The sequence below is a fragment of the Buteo buteo genome, chromosome 21, assembly GCF_964188355.1.
Source record: "Buteo buteo chromosome 21, bButBut1.hap1.1, whole genome shotgun sequence".
Lineage (NCBI taxonomy): Eukaryota > Metazoa > Chordata > Aves > Accipitriformes > Accipitridae > Buteo > Buteo buteo.
In genome coordinates, this window is record NC_134191.1 from 4955278 (window position 1) to 4969904 (window position 14627).

The 14627-nt window shown below is 36.8% G+C and overlaps 1 protein-coding gene across 4 annotated transcripts in view; it reads left to right on the forward strand.

The window, feature by feature from the left end:
• Positions 1-14627, forward strand: part of SHQ1 (SHQ1, H/ACA ribonucleoprotein assembly factor) — a 55302-nt gene that overhangs the window by 20703 nt on the left and 19972 nt on the right. For all 4 annotated transcript variants that reach the window (XM_075052839.1, XM_075052837.1, XM_075052836.1 and 1 more), the window contains exons 9-11: positions 1331-1384; positions 4003-4126; positions 11872-11992. In XM_075052839.1, the coding sequence (XP_074908940.1) occupies positions 1331-1384; positions 4003-4126; positions 11872-11992 (299 nt within the window). The remainder of the gene's footprint in view (positions 1-1330; positions 1385-4002; positions 4127-11871; positions 11993-14627) is intronic.

Below are 14627 nucleotides of genomic sequence, written 5' to 3' on the forward strand. Positions count from 1 at the left end.
GCTACCTTTATATGCTTTTAACTAAACTGATTTTTTTTAGTTTTTTTTGTGGGTTTGGTTTTGGGGTTTTTTTTAAAGCTTATGCACTGAGTGTAGAAGGTGTTTCTTGAGGTATTCTGCAAACTAGAGTAAGGCATTTAAAATTTTTAAAATTGACACACATTTAAAAAAATCCTAATGCAGAGTTCTCTTTTTCTAGTATTCAAACACTGAAGGGAAGTAGGAAGGCATGTTTCCATTTTCAGGATTCTGGTGTTTGCCCATCTCTTACACAAGCAGCAGCCAGCTTTATTTTCTGTTCTGTATCCTAGGCTTTTTACAGGATATAAAGAATTGAGAAAATAGCATAAGTTTAGAATGGATTTCATGCTGTTCTGTGGATAGCTTGCCTTTTTGAAGTGGACTTGCTTCCCAGATACAACTTTCTGCCTAGCATCTCCTCTGCTGATACTAACCAGTGAGATGTTTTCTCAATACTTTTAATCGAAATATTGGAACATGTAATCAAAACCATTCTGTCTTAATCAGACTGAATTGCAGGGCATGGATTTTAGAATGTCAGGCAGAAAAGTCCACACCTGCGTATTCAACAGAATAATCTAGGTTGGTTGTTGTATTGCGTGTTAGTGTTGCATAAAATTGCAAACATGAGAGGAACACAATTGTACAATTCTTTATTGATCTTTGGAATAACTGTGTGGTGTATGTGGAGAAAACACTGGGGTGTGTTTTTTCTTTTGTTTTTTTCTTTTTTTTTTTTTTTTTTAAATAGGAAAACCAAGACATTCAGGCCACACAGATCTTTAATAGAGCCAGGATTATAGATCAAGGCTTCCTGGCTTTTTACCGTCACCATCCCACTAGACCGCATTACCGCACAAATACTATGAATCTGTCACATTTTAAAAATCATGACATTTTACATGTACTGCTGGCTTTAGGACCCTCTCTAAAAGCCAAAACTCTTGAGCTGTTTTCACAGAACAAGGCATTTTAGCTTGAGCTTTGTTGATTCACGTTTCTGTTGCTTGGTGGAAAGGGGCAGAATTCCACCAAAATACCATTTTTCTGTGATTGCTATTGTATTTTAAAGGCTTTGTGCGTGAGCTAGATATTCCCAATACAGAAACCAATTCAGTTATTTAACATCTGCATTGCAATATAGTTTTTAACGCTGTCCTGTGGCCATTTCAATGCCCATAATATAATTACTGTTTCATATTCACAAAGGTTCTTAAATTGCTGCCAGAATGTTATCTTAAATAGTTTGCCAGCAGTCTTGAATGTTGAATTAGATAATACTTGTTTTACAGTCTCCTCTTAAAATCAGGTTGAATCATCTTGGAACATCAGGAAATTGAGTGCAACATTGTGCTGGCTGGAGGTAAGTTAAAAACTTAAGTTTTGCATTATGTGTTTGCTTTATTATTTGTTTTTGGTGTTGGATGTTGCTTTTGTGGGAAGCTTACTCTTGCAGTATTAAAGATGAATTAAAGTGTATGTTGTCTTTTTAAGAAATGTTACAAAAAATTGATTGTGACTTCTGGGCTCCTGGCTACTAGTAACCTCCAGAGGCTGGAGTATGACCTCTTGTCTGTCTGGGTGCTGGGCTGCCTTCTGGCCCATTCTGGAAAAGCTAAGGATAGGCACTATGAAAAAGCTGCTCGTCTACATGCTGTCCGTAGCTCCTGGGCTTGATTCACAAGTCCTGACCTTTATTTAGGAAGTAACTAATTATTCCTCACATATGTCCACAGTATGTGTGTGAAACTCCATGCTTAGGGCAAGAAAACATAGCCTTCCAGCTCCTTGATCAGAAGTTACAGATATCTTCCCGTTTTAACTGGCTAACGCAAGTTAAAATAGAAAGGGCATAAAAAGCAGGGAATGTAATTTCTTAGTGTTCTTGTGTCTGTCCTTTAAGCCCTACCTCAGATATATGCTTTAATAACTCTTGAAGATGGCAGGCCTTAATAAAGCAGCTTATTGTTCACTTCTGGGGGTTTTGACTGCTGAGCCTTTCTTCAGCCTTCCTAGTTCATCACTCTGCACTTCTAGCTTGCTCTTTTTCTTGGCTGCATACCAGGTGGCTCCTGGCTTCTCCGCCATTCTGCTGTGTGGCTTCAGAGTACATCGGAGAGTAGAACTGGGAAGCCCAGAAGTAAATGCAAACCCAATGATAGGAAAAGCTCTTAGAATTCAATCAAAAGATGGTGGTTTGGGATTTTTTTTCCACCTATCATGGAGAAGCTGAATTCCACATTCTTGTAGCAAAAAGACCTCAGTTCTATAGTTGTAGAACTGTTGTCTCATTAAGGCTTTAATGATTGTGTGATCTTTCAGACATGTGCTGAATACTTTTGGTTTGGGTTTCTTGCAGAGTTAGTTAGTGGACATATGTGGCTTTACCTGTCCCTTCTTTTCAGTGTTATTGCCACATCCCTGTTTGTTTAGTTGCTGCCAGCCTGTTAAAACCAACATAGACTACAGGAAACAAACCAAATTCTATTCTCTGCACTTTCAGATTGTTTACTGAAGGCATGCAAGCCTGTGTAATTAAGTTGTTACAGAGCTGGAAGTGGAAGGGACTTTACCTGGCCTGTAATCCATAATTTCTTATGATGGCAGCAGGCTAGAAAGAACTGTCCCATCCTCATTCCTGAAATTACTGAGCCAAGTCTCAGTTTGCAGGATCAAAAATGAAATTTGACAGGATTCTGGGGTTCAGTCCTTCAAACGTTTCTAGTAGTGGCAAATGTGATATATAAACCTGTTCAGTGACAGCTGGTTTTCTAGATCTGTTATTTTTAATTTGTTTCCAATTGAATGTTCTGCAGTAGCAAGTCACAAAGGAGTGCAGTTAAAATGCAGTGATTGCCTTAACTCTCCAATTTTTTTCAGATCCATATCCTAACATAGGGAAGGGGTTTTCTGCATGTGCTTATCCTATAATATAGCAGTTCTTGGCGCAGCCTGTGCCAACAGTATATTTCACACCCAGAAAATTCAGTCTCCTGGCACCAAGCTGTTAATAACTATATCTGTTATACAAACCATGTAGAGGCGGGTGTTTTCATCAATCTGTAAACAAAATTGCCTCAGCTATGGTTTGTTTGAACTGACTGCCATTTTGCTGTGCATGACATGTGCACACCTTAGACTCTAAATATTAAATAACAAAACATAAATGATTTAAATGCTTACCAGCGATCCATTAAAATGAAAAATGAGTTGAGGTAGTCATATAATGCAAAAAAGTGCTGGCTGTCAGCAAAGTGTTTTTATTAATTTTAATAAATTGAGAGTTCAAGATGAAATAGGTATTTTTATTTGAATTCATAAATGGAATATTTTGTCTTGAAAAGTGAAAGCTGGAAAGGAAATCACTGTCTTAGGAGAGTCTTTAATAACTCATTAATGCCTCTGGCCTGAGTAAATTAGAGGTCTTCCTCACTTGTAAAGGAGGACAATGAACTGCCTTCCCTAGGCAGATATATTTATCCCTGTCTTGAATATCTATAATTTTCATGAAAAGCAGAGTCATGTATCATTTTTAAAGATCTTACATGTACACATGTATTTTGTTAATATCATGTGGTTTTAATTTTTCTTTATTCTTAAAAGGCTTTTTATAGCTTCCCCTTAATAGATATAATAATGTGGGACAGATGTAATTTATTGCTTTAATCTAAAGAAGGAAAAGTCTTGAGTTAGATGTTTTATTCTAATGTTCTCTACATTCTTTTTTTTTAAATTCAAAACCACCAAAAGGTATAGGACTTCTGTTATCCTGCCATGCAAACTAATTGTGCAGTGCCTTGTTTCTATTTAATGTCTTGATTTCCACGTCTATTAAAATACAGATTTTTAGATACATGATATATAAAAGTGTGCTTTTTTCTATTCTGCTGTGACTTTTTTCCTTAAAGGAAAACAAATGAAAACCTAATTCTTTGTATTGAAAAGCACACAAACTAATTCAGATTTTTCACTGATACACAGAGTTTCGCTAGCATTCATGACGTCCTGGTATCTTTTGGAAGAAGAGTGCTATGCTATCCCTTACACAGACATTTTGGATTAGTGACACGTGCATTCAGTGATACAGTCATGATACTGCAACTAGGTAAGTTTTTCAGGGGTTGGCAAGTGATGCCGATATAGCCACGTTGTTTGTATGTCTGGTTATTTTAATAACTTATGAATCCTTTGGCCAGTTTCACCCAAACTTGATAGATATCGACATTTCTGGACACCTTGCAGCTTTGTGAAAATGGGGCTGGGGAGAGAAGAGAACAAAATTAGTGTCCTTACCAGGAAGAAGCCCCTGAAGCAGCTCATTTATTAGCCAGCGGGTAATACATGCAGCTGTGGTGTAAATTCAGCTGTGTTTTTCACGCCAGAAGATCTGCCCAGAAGAAATGTTATGAATGTCTCATCCTTAGAAAAATCTTTGATCAGATCCTGTATCTTGGTAAATCAGGATAGTCCAACTGTGATTTGCAAAGCTTTAGGGAAAAGGTCTTGAAAGTATTTTTCTTTATACTGTATTTGTCTGTAAAGAGATTTTTTCTGTTGGAAAAGGACATTTTAATGAAGATTTTGTTCCAGTAGGTTAGATACTGTAATTTTTTTTAGACCCTATTCTAAAGGTGTCTAAGTTTTTATTTCAAAGCAGCGTCACTTAATTGTTATAAGTATAGCAGCAGTCTTGTTGTTCTTTGTGTTCTTTAATTACCTGACTGAAGCCCTGTTAAAAAAGATTGGAAGGATTTCTGATAACTTCCATGATTTGTCTCTGTCTAAAGGAAGCTTTTAAAGCATCATCATCTTCAGTTGTTCCAACTGTTCTGTTTGATTAAGTTCTGCTCATCATGGTTTTGTAGTTACAAATCTGGGCAGCTTCCCTGTGTGATTTACTGTTTGGAAGAACTGTTGTTTTAATTAACCCTTGTCAGTGATGTTAGGATTTTGACAGAAAGGAAGCTTACCCTAATGTTGAATTCCTGCTTTCCTTGCCAGTTTGTTTTTCTAGTATTAGATATTCTGGGGTTTTGTTTTGTTTGTTAAACTGAGCCAGTCTATTAACTATTTTCTTTTTTTCCTGTTCAAAATAACTATAGTTGACATCTAGCTATCTTAATTCCTAAGCTGTTCCATTGTGTGTGCCAGTTTAGTATTGTCATTCAGAATCACATATTTGAGGGCAAGGACTAGTTCTGTGGTTCACATTCAGTGTTACAGTTCTTTGTGGGATTGAGGCAAAATGGTTGAGATGACTCTGTGCTAAGTTCAGTGGTAGTCTGGGAAGAACAGAAATCCTGAATTTGTATCAGCATCAAAACTTGTTTTGGATCATTGTTCATTTAGTACGTTCTGTGTAACTTTTCTCTCTTAAGAGGCCAAAATCTCTGACTTGCGTATGTTATCTTAGTTTTCTGCTTGTTATTAGGAAAATAAGACAGTTCTAAATAACAGCCAAGTAGAGCTGTTCATAAAAAACACAGTTCTAAATAACAGCCAAGTAGAGCTGTTCATAAAAAACAAGCAGTGAATACCATGAAAGCTATTCTGTTGAAAAAATAAATAAATAAAATTTTAAAAACCCCCAACATTTAAAACTGAAGAATAAAAAACTGACTACACATCTGTAGCTTTGTTTTGTTTCACATTCAGGAGTGGAGCTGTCGTCATCTTAATGACTGCAAATTATTCTTTCAGCAGCAACATTCTTTTTATATATTCCCTCTTTATCCCAGATAGCTTTCATGTAATAGTACAAACTTTCAAACCTATAGTTATTCCAGCTTCAGTTGTGCAGTTATACACAACCATGTTTGTATCTTGGGTTGTTAAAGTTACTTGCAACTTTTCTGTTTATTGTGAGTTAGTATTTTCAAAAAAAGCATTCGGTGTTAGATGATTTCTTTTTTTTCTGGACAGAAGAATCACTGAGAAACAGCACTTTGGTGGTTTATTTTCAGTGCTTTTGAGTTGTAGGATTTAAAAAAACCCAACAAACCACAAATGGCAATATTAATCTCTCTTACTGCCAAAAACTATTGATGATTCAAAATACCATTTACATTATAACAGTCGGGTAGTGAAGTTTCAGGGGGAAGATACACGCTGTCCCTCTTTACTTATCTCCACTGGCTTATGCTGATGTTCATAAGTGTGAAAATGAAATTCCGTTAACAAAACGGAAATCATACAGCGCTGCCAGCCTTTTAGACTTTTTTCTTAAGAGGATAGTACGTGAAATGTAAGCCGTTTGCTTTTCTCTTGATGTTATGATGGAAAATGGTATTGGAGTGAACATTCGATGATCCAATGAAACATTTTCAGTAGTTTGGTAAGGGAGGTGGCATCTACAATAACTGTGTGTCAGGTTTCCTACTCCATCCTCCTGTGTTGGATATGCGGCTGCTGTTGCCTCCTTACCCTCTGCTTTTAAAACCCAGTGGCCCCAGTAGTGCTCATCGTCATTGTCTCCTTGTGTCGCCTGTGATGGTCTTGCTCCAACAGCCAAGTCCCTGTCTTCTCTGGGGAAGTATGCTAACTCATTCTCTACTGGGACAAGAGATAGGCTAGCCTTGCTTTTTCTGACCTCAGTGATTTGCATAAAAATTACTGCCATAAGCTTTAAAAGAAATTCAGCTTTCTTTAGTTGATGGTTAGAATGGTTTAGAAGCAGCAGCAGAAGTTAAGAAATGCAGCAGGTCTGGCTTCGTTCTGTGCTGTGCTGGTTGCCTGGGAAACGGTGCAGGATGGTCCGACCGGCTGCCTCCGCAGAGCTGGCTGTGGATCTTCGAGATGCTGAAAAGGCACGTGCAAGCCTCAAGAAAGAAGAATGCGTGTCCACTTCAACTGGAGTTGTTAATAGTGCAGAAGAGGACACTACCTTGAGTGTGAGCCATGATAATCTCCAGGGGCTGCCTGGGAAGCGGACACAAATACCTTCCTTCATGTGGGCATAAATCTGTTGGGAGGGGCGTTAGCAAGTTAGCAGTGTAATGATAAAGGTAATGGTAATTAATGTTAGCTTCTGAAAGTTCTGGGGTTTGTGCATCAAATTAGTACTTACTATTACGGTGTGTGTATAGTGTGAAAAGCGCTAAGTTTTTTTAAGTAGCTAACTACCAAAGAATTGGGGAAGATATAAAATGGATGTATTACCTGTCTATAATCACAAGTTTGGGGGGGGGGGGGGGGGAAGTGTGTCTATGTATTCTTAAAAGAAATAGATTTGTAGATAATGCTTGTACTGTCAAGGCACATTTGTTCAGTCAAAATGTTTCCTCCTTCAAACTTCAGTGGAAGTTGAGTCATGCTTTTGAGGAATTCCTGTTTTTACAAAATACTTAGCAAACTATGCAATGTGCAGAGCATGGTAGTTACAGCATTAAATACTCTGTTACCCTCATTGTTGACTGGAAATAATGCCTCACCAGTTTGTGATGTATTGCAATACATGCGTGATGAACATAGGTAAAAATGACTGTCAAGTAACAGATAATGAATGCAATTAAGTAGTACCACAAAACTGTTCCTTTTCATGCAGATGCAAGAGGACTGGTGTTTAACTTAAGAATCAGTTTGAGTTGGCCTCATCCTGATTGGGGTTTCTTTCAGGATGCTGGTAACAGAAGCTGGGACATAGTATAATACAATGTTTCGATAATAGTAATAATAAGCACAGTAAACTAATTTATTTAAAAATAGTAAAGAATTCTGATGGGACTGAATTGTTGTGCCTAAAGTTATATAACTTGACTTTAAAAACATTAGTGCTATGATGGTGGATCACTTCCGAGGTACAGGATACTGCATTTTTAAGCTATTAAGGATCCTTGCGTGGGGTTGAAACACTTCTTATTTTGAATTAAGACTTCCTAACAAAGTGTTAATTGTAAGGCAAATGCATTAAGCTGATTAATGTTGAGGTCCTCAGCAGATTTTTTCATATGCTGTTTTAGTGATCTATAATACTTGAAATACCTCAGCAAAACTGTTCAAAATTCAGCATAGTTATCTAGGATATCTACTGTATTTATCTGTTCTTTGGATAGGATTTAAAAAGTGTATGAAGTGCAGTGGTACATCCAGCTACAGTGCTATTTCCAACAAAATGTATATACTGCATTTGACAGTTGACTAACAAAAGTTTATCAGGTGTGGGTTTTATGTAAATATATGGAGCCCTTTTTCTTTTCAGTAGATTTATAATAAGTGGTGTGGGCTGGTTCTCTCAGTATTTACTGACACTGTGTTACCATTGCGTAGTACTAATTTGGAAGTTACCATCTATGAGCTAATAATGAAAAGGAAACTCATTTGTGCTCTTTTCTGCAACATCAAATATGCTTTGCTTCTTTCCATACAGAAGTTACCACTAATAGATTAAGGATTCTATAATTACCCATTAAAAAGAGATAGTACTGTTGCCTAGCTGGGTAAGTTATTACCAGGACGTTTTCATTTAAAAGGCCATAAGAGTTCTTCTCTTGTTTTTAAGAGTGCTGTTCTTCACTCTTTTTAATGAGACAGCAAAGTTCAGTTTATGTTTAGATAAATGCTCCTCCTTCTTGAAAATGTGGAAAAAACATACAGAAGTCTGCAGGAAAAATGACTTAATGTAAAATAGAATGATGGGACTATTAATTTCCTTTGCTTCCAAATACTCAATATGAAAGCTGGTAGAATTTCCTGATGCTGTGAAATCAGTAGGTTATTGTATTAAATGGCAGATATAGAACTAGGGTCAAATTGTATTCTTTTTTTGAACTAATCTGTGGAAAGAGAACTGGATTTCTGAAACTGTAGAATTCAAGTTGTGGGCTGTCATCTGCCAGCTGTCATAGCAATGAACTCCAGAAGAATCCAGTGATCTGCAGACATATGCTTCTATGATTTTTGCCTTGTCTGCTCAGCCTCTTTGCTGCTTTTTCTCTGAAGTTAAAGCTCATCCTCTCCCCAACAGCAGTGTAATGATTTCTAATGTCAGGAAAAGAAAACCCTTTGTCTCAGAAAAACAATGGGTTAATACTTAGATTTGGTATCCCATCTTGCAGTATATCCCAATGTCAAGTTGGTTGTTGTCCTCCTTTATCTCTAACACAGCTCTTCACATCAAAAAATAGAGGGTAGTAGAGTCTGTCTTAAGTCATACACTTTTAAGTTCTACATTTTAAATGTTAATAGTTAGAAGATCAAATATATGTTTTATTCTGTTACATAAGTTGGAATATTTTTGTTTGTACTTTTATATATAACGGGTTTTGCTTTTGAATAATCAGGCAATAGTATCTGTACACAAAAAGCAGTGTGTTTATTGATCAGTATAATGCAGAGCTCTAACTTTACACAGAAGATATGCAAAAACTGACTTAAAAATAAACCATACATATTTGCCTGAGATGATTATCAAAGTTTCTTGTGCCTGCTCTTAAACATTTATTGCTGTTTTTCTAAATAGACAATTTTTCTTCTTCACCCTTAAACTTAAATGTGCTTGCCTCTTTAAGCTATGTGAAGAAAATGAAACCGGTTATCATTGGCATGTCTTCATCTTCTATTCCATGGTTTTCTTAACTCCATTATACAGTGAATTTAAAAAAATGACAATCCTAGGGCTATAAAAGAAGTAAGACCTTTAAAACTAACACATTTTAAGTTTGCTTTGATAGACATCCTTTCAGTGAGTTGGACCAACATAGCTGCCAAAAAAGCCCCTAGCCTGTTCATCTTTTTGCTTTATCAGTTCTCTGATCCAGTTCACTGTATGGTTTCACAAATACTTGCACTGGCACATCACAAAGAGCTGTGGAAGAGGAGGCGGCAAAGGAGTGTAACAGAGAGTACTTAAGCCAGTGTAAGTAGTAATATTACTGAATACATAACCACAGCCTGAAAGTTAAGACCAGATGTCTACTGAAGACTGAAGCAGATATCCAAGGGCAGAACCTACAGTATGAAATTTCACAGAAATAGGCCAAGAATCATCTGTATGTTACAGAATATCCTACATTAAGGCTTAAATAGTGTTTGCTCTTCAGCTCTTATTTTTTATTGCTGTGGTAAGGAGTTAAATGCAGTTTTGTGTAGGGACTTCTTGTTTATAGGGTGCATGTATAAGATGCATATTCTGCAAGCAGAAGTTTGGTAGTTTGCTGTGCTCCATGTGTTTGCTTGTATGTAGGGTTCCCTATTTTATTAAGTCTGACTAGATTTTCAACCCCTCTGATTAGAGGATCATTAAGCTACTATGATCTTTAATTTATGAAGAAAGACTACTTTTTATTGAGAATTAGTGTTATAGTCACTAATTTACATTGTTACTTGGCAGATGAGTAACAGTAGTGGATATTGTAAATGGTGCGGGCTGGCAGCTTGACAGCTAGAACCTTAAAAAATTAGCAAAATTTTAATCCCACATATCATTTCTTTTTAAAAGAGCACACTTCTTTTTAGTTAAAATAGTTAAGTTTGACAAGCTTGGCTTAATAAGCATTGACGGTGATACAATCTAAAAGTTCATCATTTATATTTGGGATTTTATATTTTCTTTCCTGACTTTTCTTCAGCTCGTCTCTTCCAAACCAGTGGGGTTTTTCAGTTCTGTTTGCCATGGCTTTTTACCTTCCACATTCTTTCTCCTTATTGCCATCTTCCACATCCTTTAGCTTTCATTCTCTGTCTATATTTTTTCAGCATGGAATTACTTAAAAACAAACAAATAAATTTTGTGCTTGAACAGCAGGGGGAGTTCTGATCTTTTTTTTTTTTTTTTTTTTTTTTTTTAATCTGTAAAATGTAATTTCATCCATGTTCAGGTTTCATAGCCTAGGAGGAGCCAGCCTCTTGGGAGAGGGTTATTAGATTCCATTTGCAGTAGTGGTTGTTTTCATTTGAATGTTTTTTTTTTTTCCCTGCATTAAACAGTGAAAATAATTATTTTTATTTTTTTAGTGCTCCAGCACTTAACCCTTTAGCAACTTTCACCAGCAAACCAAGGGAGGAGATTCCAGCTGATTGGAGGTTACATTAATCAGTTCTTTTCTTCATAAACACTGTTGCATGTGAAGAAAATTAAACCGACTACAAAAAGATTTCTGGTTGTGGAATGAGAAAACATTCAAGTTTTTAATCTTTAACTGCATTTATCAACTGTATGTCAAATGGCACCTTCTTGAGCCTGAAGTGAGGTTTTCTTCCTGGGGTCTCAATTTGCCAAATTATTCTGTAACTAGCAGAAGTAGGAAAACTTCTGCTTAATTTAAGGCAATGGTTAGATGTTAGGCAATGGCATCGCTTACATTGGCTTACACAATTGCTGTGGTTCCTGCGTGCTTAATCCTGCTGTGGGCTGTGTGTTCCCAACCTAACTATTTTCCAACACAGGTATTTGTGCAGGTATACAGGAAAATAGGTTTTCCCTTTCTTCAGATAAATGATGGGGCATAACTTTTTGTTATTTGTGAGTTACTTTTCAGCTTGCCCTTTTTTTTCTTTTTTTTTTTTTTCAGTATGGTGCACTGTATGACTGTGCTAAAGTCTGGGCCGGCACAGCTCAGACAACTGGAACACCTGGGGGAGGGGGCTTCTTCAGCTGTAGAGAATTACACGCATGACTATGCCTTGAGGCTTCAGTCTTGCAGAGATTCCTACTGAATTCAGAGGCTCCACATCCACATAGATGTGGATACTAAAGGGCATAGTCATATTACTGCTGTTCTGAGACTGTGAATCAACTTCACGTTACAAGATAGTTGTAGATAGCGTGGTTATTAAAACCTCAAAGGTGAGAAGATGGTAAAGATTATCTATTATGGTTTCTAGTGAATTACAAAAATAAAAATCTGTTTCCAGGAAAAGCTGCAGTTTTGAAGTGTCTGCTGGACATTCACAAGATTTTTATGGAGAGTGACCCTGCCTACATCCTTAATGATCTCTTCATTACAGACTATTGCATCTGGATTCAAAAAATCAAGTAAGTTCTTTAGTTATTGATGTGGGAAATGTTTTTAGCATACTTCATCTATGAACAAGTGTCAGTAAAATCAAAAGAAATGCTATCTCCTGTAAATGGAAATGTGATCAGTCTTTTTCATTTAGTAACCTTGGCTATTCAGCTATTCTTACTACATAAGCAAAGACATGCAGTGCATTGTTTTATGTAGTGACATCATTGGAGAAGGGACAGAGGAATTGCATTTTAAATAAAAATGTGAATTTTCATATAAATGGTTTTGGAGGAAAAAACCAGCTTCTGGGGAATTTTCATTCTATTGCAATCTTTCTCAGAAAGAAAAATGTTTATATAGCACTTATGTAACATTAGGAAAAAGGTTGGAAACAACTCCTAGTTCAGAATTGAATTTATAACTTCCAATGGAATTGACAATTTCCAATTCTGGTCAGATGCGCATGCAAACTATTTACATCTGTATGAAACAGATGACTTATGGACTGTAGCAGTTGTACCAATTGATTATTAACACCAGAATAAGTGTCACAAATCTCTGTGCGCTGTGTACTCTTGCCCCTGTAGTCGCTTGCCAGCTCACTCTCCCTGACAATATGCTTTGGCTTCCACTTCACTTGAGAGGAAACAGTGACTCTGCCACTTCCAGGCAAAGTTCCTACGCTTCAGCACTTCTGTGTCTCACCTGTGTTCTTACAATGGAGTTAGTGTGGCTTTACTTATTTCCAGAGCCTTGGGAACTTTGTAACCAGACTGGTTAGAAGTATCAGCATGCTTTAAGGGTTTGAAAACAAAAGTAGTGGTGGGGGAAACAGTGAGAAATGGATTAAATGAACAAAGCAAGCTGCATGTTCTAATCTTACTAAGCTTTATATTGTTGTTGTCAGGTTTATTCTATTTTTCACACAGCTTTTGTTTTTTCTCCCTCCCTTTTTATGTCTTCACAGCCTTCTTTGAAGGCCCACAAAAGCACATGTATGAGTTGCAAGTTGTATTTCTCTGAAAAGGAAGGCATTACGAATATAAACACAAAAATTGCCATTGTCATATTTTTTAATATAGCAACATATAGACTTATAAAACAGTGAAGCTCATTAAAAGCCTTTGCATTCCAGTTTACAATTTAACAAGAGACTGTGGGAGGAAAAAAAACCTTCTTAAGTGCACAAGACACAAGTAGCAGTGAGGGGATATAGAGGGAACCTGGTAATAATCGTGCTCAGAAAGGGGAATATGAAAGAGAATTGAGCCAGCTTGCATAGGCTGTGTATTTAGGTGTGATCTTACCAGTACTTCTTAGATACTTCTTAGAGAATTAAAGGCCTTCAGTTCATAGCTGCTTATTACATGTTGTAGATATTGTTGAACCTTATTTGTTGTATACTTTCATTGACTATGTTCCTATAGGTACAATGCACAAAATATTCTAAAACAACTACAGGTGTTTCCGAACATTTTGATTCATCAATCCTGATTCATTACAGGAACAGCTGGTTCATTTTACATTGTCATTTTTGAGGAGGCCTGTTTGACCCACACCTTAAATACAAGTATGGGGAAATTCATGTTCAGGTTCAAGTTGAGTTGAAAAAGTGCAGTAAATGAAGGAAGGAAAAGTTATTTCATGCATCTTTCACGAAGAAATGAGTCATAAGACAGTAATACCACTGCTGCCCATATCAATGAATATAATGTCTAGCAAGTCAGTCATAAAACCCAAGGCCTTCTTTAAATACAGCAGCGAAAAATGTATGGTACATATAAGTGACTGATATATTAACACATTTACTCCCAGACGCATACATTATGTACCAGTTAAGCAGAACTGACAGCTTCTGGAAAGAGGGCAATTAAGCTATCTTATTGTCATAATGACATGGCACAATAGTTGTCTGTCATTAGGAGAACAGGAGAAAGAGGAACTACAGAAACTGCTCCTATTTTTAGAGTCTGAATCAGGAAAGCATTTAAGCATATGCTTAAGTCATTCCTGTTCAGTTTAGCAGCGAAGCATGTGCTTGAAGTTAAGCATGTGGGAAGTGAACAGGAACACTTTGTTTTTTCCCTTCTGTTGAAGAGAACAACAAAGTTCACTTGTCATTCAGAAAATACATTAACAGGTATAGAAATAGGTGGTGACTTGTCTGTTAAGGACAAGGGTTCCCAGCTCCCCAAGGTAAGGCATCTGGAGAGGAGGGTGGTACATCTTCCATTCCAGAGGAGGAAGGTTAAGATGTCCCTCTGGTAATTGCCTTTGTGCTGGAAGAGTTTTGGGAGGGGAAGGTATTTATAGGTATTTTTGTGGTGGTCTTTCAGTGAATTTATTTGCATGTCTGATCAGTCTGGATATTTTCTCTGTTTTGTTTCTTAGCTATTTGCTCCATGCAAGTTCATTAACTTTCTTTGTCTCCATTTTCTCTTGTCTTTTCATAGCTGTAGTCCCAGGGTGCGCTCAAAATCTGTGGAGGGTTATTCTTTTCTTCCCCTCTTTCCCTGGTATGTAACCAGGTCCTAGTGGAGGCTGAGGCCTCTTTGTTTAAACAGTTAAAACAGACTGTAGGTTCTTTTTAGTGAAGGATCTGGGCTCTTTAAAAACAGCTGGAAGCAAGTCTTTTAGCTCACCTGTACTGGCAGAGAAAAG